Source organism: Callorhinchus milii, unplaced genomic scaffold (genome assembly GCF_018977255.1).
Source record: "Callorhinchus milii isolate IMCB2004 unplaced genomic scaffold, IMCB_Cmil_1.0 Scaffold14, whole genome shotgun sequence".
Taxonomy (NCBI): Eukaryota; Metazoa; Chordata; class Chondrichthyes; order Chimaeriformes; family Callorhinchidae; genus Callorhinchus; species Callorhinchus milii.
The window spans coordinates 8,615,383-8,624,910 of record NW_024704755.1 but is presented as its reverse complement, the minus strand read 5'-3'; the positions used below and the strand labels follow the sequence as shown (position 1 = coordinate 8,624,910).

Below are 9,528 nucleotides of genomic sequence, written 5' to 3'. Positions count from 1 at the left end.
GAGTTGGAGGGGCGGGGGCGCGCGACGTGTGGGCGGAGCGAGGGAGGCTCGCTGACGTCAGTCATTGGCCGAGGCCGGGGATAATTAAGCGCGTTTGCGCGCGGGGGGGAGCAGGTGAGGGAGGGCGCGAGGTGTCGCGGCTCGAGCGCCGGCGGTTGGTTTGCTTCTGGACACAAAAGCGGGGAGAGGCCGAGGCGCATGCACACTGGCCCGCTCTGCCCGCCCGGCCCTCTCCCCCCCCCCACCCCTCCCTCCTCCTCTCTCTTCCTCTCTCTCTCTCTCTCTCTTCCTCTCCGCCGAAGCAGAAGAGAATTTAGTGGAAGAAAGGGTTCGCATTGACACGTACGGCTTGTTAGCCATTATTTTTTTTTAAAAAAAAGAGAAACACACGCAACGCCGCTTTTGGTTTGCATTTTTAGTGCAGGTAAGGATTCGTTTTAAGGTTTGGAGATGGTGGGGGTTTGATGGTGGTGGTGGGGGGGGAGGAGGAGGAGGAGATGGCGATGGGGGAGGAGGAGATGGCGATGGGGGAGGAGGAGGAGATGGTGGGGGGTTGGGGGGGGTGGGGGGGAAGGAGAGAGAGAGAGAGAGAATCGAAGTTGGAAGCAGCGAATGGATGATCTGTTGTCGAAGGAAGAAGGGGAAGCGGATGGCGAAGGAGCAGAAAAACATTGTTCTCAGGGCGACCGCGTCGCTGTGGGTGCACAGCAGCCTGAGCCGCGCATGACTCAGGCGACCCGCCGCCGCCGCCGCTACTCGGGTTTCTGACCTCGCCTCGATTCTCTTCACATTCCACCCCCGTCCCCCCCCCACCCACCCAACCATCACCATCACCCTCTCCCTCCCCCCCCACCCCCACACCCCTCCTCCTCCTCGCTCTGCGCGAAATCCTCTTCTCATCCCGTCACTTCAGAGACGCGGCCGCCATCCGTGTTTCTCGGGAGGTCGAGCGAGAGGCGGCGGACGAGAAAAAAAAAGGGTTCGTCCATCCGTTCGCCTTGTGTGTGTGTGTGTCTGTGTGTGTGTTTCTGGGCTGCTTGTCGGAAGGGAAGGCTGGCAGCCAGCATGGCGGCGGGGGCTCGTTAGCTAGGCCGCGGCCCTCCCGTTTCCTTTGTAAACAGCGGCTATGGCCGTTGTGAATCTGTTCTGTGCGGTGTGTGTGTGTGTGTATGTTGTGTCTCTTTTTGTCGCTGCAGTTTACGGGTGGAAGTCCCCGCCCGCCCGCCTAAACCCGACGGCGGGACTGACGTTGCACGTTGGGGCTTAAGCCCCGGCGGCCGAAATCTCGGGGTTGACGACCCTTTGGATTTTCAGACCAGTTGGTCGTGTCGTGTTCTCTCCCCGGATTCCCCCTTTTGTTTGTGTTACACACAACGTTCGTGAGCTGTTGCTGCCGGTTGTGGTCCCAGTGCATTGCGGTTCACACTCCGGCAGCTGAGGGCACACATCTTTGTTACTGGCGTATGTGTTTTTTGAATGTGTGAACAACTTCGCTTTTCATCGGATGCCTCAAAGAATGGGGATTTAACTCCTGTGAAATGTGGCTCTCATTGCTCGACGTTTCAACAAACATGTTTTGGATGGAGCACGTGTTAAATATTGCGTCCAAGGGACCAAACGTTAAAAGTTTCCATTAAACTAGTTTGTGGCTGGAGAGGCGTCAAGATTTGAGTTACCATGGCAATTAGTAAATTTTAATCAAGGACTTGAATTTCTGCAAATATCTTGCTCGTGTTGAGATAATTTTCAGTATGCACTTTGTTTTATTCAGGGGAGGGTAACGGTGAGGAAGGTCGATGGAGATTAAATATTGAAGATTGAACTTGAGACTGAAGTAGATTGAAGTGCTTAGCTCCAGAATTTATTGAGGTGCAGTAAAGATTTGATTTACTGGATGTGTCCACTTGGATACTGTGTTTACAATTGAAATAAGCAGCTATTTATTTTGTGATAAGATTATGTTTTTGGAATATTAATTCTAGTTATGGTTTGGAATTGATGTGAAATATGCATAAGTTGTGGGTTTTTGTGGGGCTTACTTCCTTTACTCCAAATTGCTGCATCCAATAGATTGATACTAGTAGCTGAACATATTATACTGCCATTTACATAGCCTGTTCCGCCATTCTATAAGATCATGGCTGATCTGTACCTCAACTCCAATTACCCTGTATCCTTGATTCCCTTGCCGAACAAATATCTGTCCATCTAAGTCTTGAAAATTTGAATGGAACTCTATCCTCCAAAAGCATCCACAGGCTTTTAGAGGATAGAGTTCCAGATTTCCACTACACTTTGGGTGTAAAGCTGCCTCTTGATTTCACTCCTAAGTGGCCTAGCTCTAATTTTAAGATTATGCCCCCTTATTCTGGATTCCCCCACCAGTGGACATTTGTAGGCTTTGGTCCTCAATATGCCTCTAGGCCTCCATTGATGTATGACCTTCCCGGTTGAGAGGTTGAAACTGGGATTTAATATTGTTCCTTCTCCAGCAAATGCAAAGCTATCCCAGTTCCAGTGAAGAGTCTTAGTAGTAGCTTGATTGTATTTCAATGCGAAAGTGTCTGATTTGACAACTGCAATGATTGTAGAAATTCAAAGCTGACTATAAGTTACAGATATAGATTTTGCAGGTGCAAGCTTTCATCCAATCACCATAAGTGCAGGTGATGCAGTATTTCTGAAAAATTGATAAACTTAAGTTTAGATGCCGAATAAATATTAACACTTAACTGACTTTAATGCTGCAAACTGATGGTAACAGAACCGAAGCAAAAAAGTGAACTATTTTACTTGCTAATGCTATGATTGTCAGCCCTTCAGATTGCTTTGCTCTTGAATTTAGTCTTGCAATGAAAAATGAAAGATCTGCTACAAGTAGTATCTTGCTGTATTTCTTTGGACGTAATTTATTTGCCTGAAAATGGCTGCTGCATCAATTCATTCCAATAATTCTGCGGCTGGCTAATATCCCTATAATTTAATGTTTTGAAACTTAATATGGAGAAAACATTTTGCTCCGTTAATTACTCTGCTACCTACTTGTGAGAATTGCTGGATTCTGCCTTGCCTTTGATGATTAAGTAATCCCTTTGATATCTTTCTGACTTTATCTTGCAATTAATTTTGATATGACATGTATTCTCAGCTGGTATTGGTATAGTAACATTTTGGCTCTTACAGCTTGTTTCTACTTTTTTTTAAAAAGAAAGTAGCAGTTTGGTTTTATATACCTTATGGAATTTCATTTTTTTTGTCCTTTTGATTTGGTGACGTAGTGGATTAGTGATTGAAGTTCTCATGGTAGGAAAGGCTAAAAGAGGATTGTCATTTATCTGTAGTTGTGTGCCTCAGTGGCAGATGCAATCTCTAGTCCTCTTTTTGATTGCCAGACCCACAAATGGCAGCATCTTCAACGTAGCATGTGTGGGAAAGAATACTCTAGAAGAGTGATTCATTGGTCAGCATCAATGTATTGGATCCTCCCAGGATCACAAGGCATAAGATAAGTTTAATGCAAGAGTGTGTATGTGTTGTGGGGGGGATGGGTACCATATGTTTATGTGAAAGGTTTTACACCCCCATTGAAAAGTGTACTTTTTTCTTTCAAAACACTAATTTGCACACTGAGAATTTTATTTCAGTTTTATCACTCTTATCTATTTTAATAATTTGGTCACTCAATCAAAGACTGTTTATGGGACACTGTTGTGCACAATTGTCTGCCGTGTTTTCCCCACAAATATGCAGTATATTCTATGGCATGCTTTGAGACGTCTCAACAACGTGATAAGATTATATATCAATATTATTATTACTGAGCTGAATTTGGGGCTCAGTTTAACTGCTGCAGCCCCAAATGTTAGTTATTTGGGATAGTTTTTCAACATTTTCCCCCCATTTTTGACTATGGACAGCTGAGGCCTAATCCCTACAACGATTCACTTTTATTACATGGCTCTTTTATGCTACTTGTTCACTAACTAAATTTGCTGAAGTGATGCCTGATCTATTGAAATGGCTGGCTGAAATAGTCTTGAATTTCATAAATGCTAGATTTGCTTTCACCTTGTACATTGTGATGAAACACTAATTGCAGTGAAAAACTACTTTATTGAACTTTAAAAAATTCCCTTCTCTCTCCCTCTTTCCACCCTGCCCCCCCATTTGCCAATATATTTCATCAAACTACCTACTTTTACCACTTGCAGTGCATAACTCTAGAACAAAGTACATATAAATTCATAAGGGTAAATGTTTTGCCTGGTCCATAACTGCAAAACCAAAATTTGACCATGATACAACTCCAAAATTATTCTGTTTGAACAATTTGTTTAGTTAGTGTGCCCTCTAGTGACAAGTGGGATTGGATACTTTCATTGGAGCAGAATAGCAACTTTCAGTGGTACAAAGGTTTACTACACCCAGCAGAATTATAATAAAATGTTATGAAGACTTCAATATGCTGAAGTTTTTTAAAAAAATGCAAAATCAAATGTACATTACATTTAGGTCAAAGAAAGTTTGCTTGAGATCTAACCATTGATCAGTAAATATTTCCCTTTCCCAACATTGGAATATTGAATAAACTGTGCATTTTGCTACTCTGTAGCCCTTTATTAGATTACTTAAACTGTACCACCTGTCAAAATCTGATTTCTATTATATTTTCAGGTAGTTCGTCATTGATCTCTCAATCAAACAACACATGGAAACTCTTTAAATAGTACTAAACTTTTGGGAGAGACACAGTATCCAGCAATGAGCAAACTGGCTCTATTACTACTTTTTTATGGCTGTTTAGAGCACACTCCCAACATCGACAAAGCCAAATTTCTACTACATGTTTTTTTTTTGCTGTTTGATTTCCTGAAATGTATATTGTCCTGAAAATAAAGAATTGATATCTGCTTATTTGGTATGGGGACGTGCAGCTGCATTAGCTGAGTGGGGTAGAAGTGTGTCAGACCTCTGAATAAGTCTTCAATGTAGCACCTTTAATCAAGAAAAATAGAATGCAGTGGTATGCATCTTGTGTGTAATAAGCCCTCCGGGACGCTACCCTGCAGAAAGGGTGCTATACAAATGCAAGTTGTTGTTAATACTTTAGCATCAGTTGCAATCTTATAATTTAGAAATGGATTTGAATTGAGACTCTTAATTGCAACTATAGCTAACATTTGTAATTACCTGATAACACTATAGATGTGACAGGCAAAATTGTTTTTGGTCCAAATTCAATCTTTGGTAAGATGGTTATGGATATTGTACTTGCAATAGATCTGGCTATCTGCATTAATTGGGACTAGATCATCAGTTTAGATAATTGGGTATCATGAAATACAAACTAGCTGCAGCGCAAAATAAAAGTGGTCTGTCAGGAGTTGTACAGTAAAACTTAGAAACCTTAACTTTATAAATTGTATAATTGCCAAAGGCGCAAGTCCGAAACACTATGTCCAGCGCCTTGGGATATCCTCCTGACATGAAAGGCTCTATACAAATGTAATTTTGTTGTTGTTATGCACCCGGGTTCCATTCAGTTTCCTAACCAAACAAAAGTTGGATTTCTTTGTACTGGTTGTATAGATGTATCTCAAATGCATCTTAAATACTATGTAAATCATCTGTAACTCTTAATAAAATCTTCCTCTTGAACTGTGATTTCAAATACCCCCCCCACCCTCTACAACCACTTGCTTTGTTATGCTGTGGCTTTCTGTTCAACTCTGTCTCTTTCCTTTCTCTGAATTTATTGTTATAAAATATATAATATATGCCAATATATTCAGTGAGTTAATTAGGCCCTCGATTTACTTCATGTCCTTAGTAACGTCATGCTCAAATTGGAATATGTACAGCTGGATTAATTTTGCTGGTATATCAAGCCCCATGTCTACTTTTGCATTGGAGCCTATAGCAGATAAAGGAAATGCAGATATTTGGCTTGCAGATAAAGGAACCTTTATGAACATTTGCATGCATTTTTTTGTCAGAAAATACTGGAGTGGCAATATTTGCTAACCACTTTTACTCTCTTTGCAGAAATGAGTCGTCAGACAGCCACAGCGCTCCCTACAGGTACATCAAAGTGCACACCCTCGCAAAGAGTTCCTGCATTGACTGGAACTACAGCCTCCAATAGTGACCTAGCCAGTCTTTTTGAATGTCCAGTGTGCTTTGACTATGTGTTGCCACCAATTCTTCAGTGCCAGAGTGGCCATCTCGTCTGCAGCAATTGTCGTCCTAAGCTTACATGTTGTCCCACTTGTCGGGGCCCATTGGGTTCCATTCGTAATTTGGCTATGGAAAAAGTGGCCAACTCTGTACTGTTCCCATGTAAATATGCCTCTTCAGGTTGTGAAATCACACTACCACATACTGAGAAAGCAGATCATGAGGAACTTTGCGAGTTCAGACCATACTCGTGTCCTTGTCCTGGTGCTTCATGTAAATGGCAGGGATCTCTGGATGCTGTAATGCCACACCTAATGCATCAACACAAATCAATCACAACCTTGCAGGGTGAGGACATAGTCTTTCTGGCAACAGACATCAACCTCCCAGGTGCTGTAGATTGGGTCATGATGCAATCGTGTTTTGGCTTCCACTTTATGTTGGTCTTAGAAAAACAGGAAAAATATGATGGTCATCAACAGTTCTTTGCCATAGTACAGCTAATTGGAACACGCAAGCAAGCTGAAAACTTTGCTTATCGACTTGAACTCAATGGGCACAGACGGCGACTGACTTGGGAAGCAACTCCTCGATCCATTCATGAGGGTATTGCCACAGCAATTATGAATAGTGACTGTCTAGTCTTTGACACTAGCATTGCACAGCTGTTTGCAGAAAATGGCAATCTGGGAATCAATGTAACCATCTCCATGTGTTGAAGCTGACAGTTTACAGTTCACTTGTCAGGCCAGTGTTGGGGCAGTTAACATTTAAACATTGGAGGTGATGTACAAGATTTTGCTGCCAGGCATTTATCAATATGGCTTCTTGGATGAGGTCTGTCATGATAGCTACATACAAAACTGGCTTACAGTAAAATAGTTGTATATGTTTAACACTAACCATAAACCACTGAACAGAAACCTGTACTGGGCTTTTTGTAGAAAATAGTGCTATGAGCCTAATGGAAAATGGAAAGGGGTAAAGTTAAAAATGTAAGTTCTGCAATCTTGTGTTGAAGTTCCTATTGATTGTACTGTTAGCAAATCCAACTTTTTTGTTTTCTTTCCTTGACTGGCAAGCTATCGGGCAGTATTACGTCACTGCTTTTTTTTGTAATTGTCACTACATAGAATTGCTGCTGTTTGTGTAAATTCTTTGTATGGCTTTTTTTATTATAAACTTGCTAGTTCAAATTTCCCTTTTTATATAATGTCCCTTATTTCTTGTGTGAATATTCAACTTGCAAATTAGTTATACTGTACACTTGAGTCATTTTAAAATGTCTTCTAGAATAAATCTACTGTTAACTACCAAACCCAAGTTGGAATGTCAATTACTATTTCACTACAAATTCTGTTCTGAATTACTAAAATCTAATTAGTTTCTACACAAGATATTTGGAAACAACATTATTGCACTCTTATTATTTGAACATCCCATTGAGAAATGTAATCCTTATTCAATCTATTTAAAAGGAGCTATATTTTCTTACTGCAGATTGAAGGTTTTCCAAGTTTTTGGAGCAAGCCTAATGTGCCCATCGTAGGATTCTTTGCCTTTTTTATTTTACTGTCCCCAGTTTGTTTTTGGGAGAATAAGCCTTTTTTTGAAGGTCATAGTAATGTCTAAGATTTGAGCATGTTTCTCTCCCCCCCCGCCCCCATTAAGGAAGTTGGCTGGAGTGCTACAAATGTTTGTTTTTGAAAGTCTGGATAAAGTTTCAGAGCCTGTTCCTAAACCTTTTCTTTCTTGTATTCAGAAAGTTTAATTGGATGGGAGTAATTGATTTCAGAATTGCCAAGCCAAACTTATTTTGTCTTCCCTGAATTCTAGAACTGTCTAGTTTAGGATTGTTAGTTTAATACAACTAAGTTGTGAACCAGTATAATAAACTATCTGAAAATATTTTTCCACTTAAGAATTTTACTTTAATGTTCCAATGCTTTACTAAAGGTTTCATTTATAGACCGTGCAAATGATCATCCGGTCCTATACTTGCACAGACAAATTGAATATTGGATTAAAATTAGTCTAACTGCAACTTTTGTAGGCAAAGTAGCTTCCAGTAAATGGAACTGGCAGTGTACTTGAGGATGGAAAATGTTCTAAAATCCACCATAAAATTTCCATTAAGAGTTGATTTGACTTTTTTTGCAACTGTTAATGTTTACATTCATTGCCAGATTTGAGAATATCAGTGCTTTTAAGTTGTATATTGAGTGGTTAATGCAACCTTGAGTCCAACTAAGGAAAATGTTTGGCAACATTGTTGTTCCTTTTTGTTATGCTTTCAAACAGATTTTGGCTGGAGCAAATTTGCAATGCTATTTTATTCGATTACTTCCCTCTAACCAGCAGTTTAGCATACCTCCATCAGTTGTATACAAAATTATATGGATGGGATTTTTTTTTAAAAAAAGCCTTATACTTGTAACATGTTGCAACAATGCATATTGTAAACAGTAATTCTGTGGTAAGATTAGGTTTGTAAATACATATTAATGAAAGCTGTAAATGTGCATTAAAGGGAGTTAACTTTAGGTTGCATTAAACAGATGACCTGTTAAAAGGTCTGAAACTGCGTAAATGTTTTTTGCAGTTGCTCTCATAGGTTATATCTATACAATGTAGTGAAATCAACACCTTAAAGCTGCTTTGGATAATATTTTCCCCTTTCCCTATCCTTTTAACTTCCACCACCAAAACTCGAAAGCCCATTTCATTTGATTATAGCAAATCTTCTCTAACCAAGGACAGTTTTACAACCATAATACAGATAATTGTTTCTAGATCAGATTTAAATATGCCAGCTTTAAGTGGCTTGGTAAAAAACTGTCTTAAGTTCTCTTCCCTCCTGCAATTGACTACAAAGGTTTGTTTGTTCCAATATACATTTTTAGTGTGATAAAACACAAGTCTACTAGTATTAATAGTGAACCTTGATTACAGTTTTAAAACTATACTGTAACATGCTTTCCTCATGTTAGCCCTATGGATTAACACATGGTGTCATATGACAGTGGACTGACTTGTAAGCCAGTCACACATAACATTAAAATGTGTAGTATGTGGAATTTGGCCACTTGTGCAATATACTGATCCTTATTTACATTACATTAATATTTTTCAGTTAATTTAAAACTTTTCCTACCAAGGCCATTTTTCTATTTGACTTTCTTTCGTGGTAGGTCCATTTCCTTAATGCTTCGCACTATGCTGTTGTACAGTAAATGATGCAGTGTAAGGGATTATGTTTATAATACTGTTTTGCCTGCAACTTGATTTATTGTGTTGAGCTTTATTCACATTTTAAACTCAAATAAAAGTTGGATACCATTTCTTGTTTGA

At 40.0% G+C, this 9,528-nt stretch overlaps 1 protein-coding gene across 5 annotated transcripts; it reads left to right on the top strand.

The window, feature by feature from the left end:
• Positions 1-263: 263 nt before the first annotated feature.
• On the top strand, positions 264-9,516 carry siah1 (siah E3 ubiquitin protein ligase 1). Of its 5 annotated transcripts, none has more exons than XM_007889425.2 (3): positions 264-424; positions 1,772-1,869; positions 6,046-9,516. In XM_007889425.2, the coding sequence occupies exon 3, from the start codon at positions 6,048-6,050 to the stop codon at positions 6,894-6,896; it is 849 nt and encodes a 282-aa protein (XP_007887616.1). In that variant the 5' UTR covers positions 264-424; positions 1,772-1,869; positions 6,046-6,047; the 3' UTR covers positions 6,897-9,516. The 5 variants fall into 5 exon arrangements, 4 of the variants coding, with proteins under 4 accessions (XP_007887616.1, XP_007887617.1, XP_042196170.1 ...); XM_042340235.1 differs by lacking the exon at positions 264-424 and adding an exon at positions 923-979; XM_007889426.2 differs by lacking the exon at positions 1,772-1,869.
• The last annotated feature ends 12 nt before the right edge of the window (positions 9,517-9,528 follow it).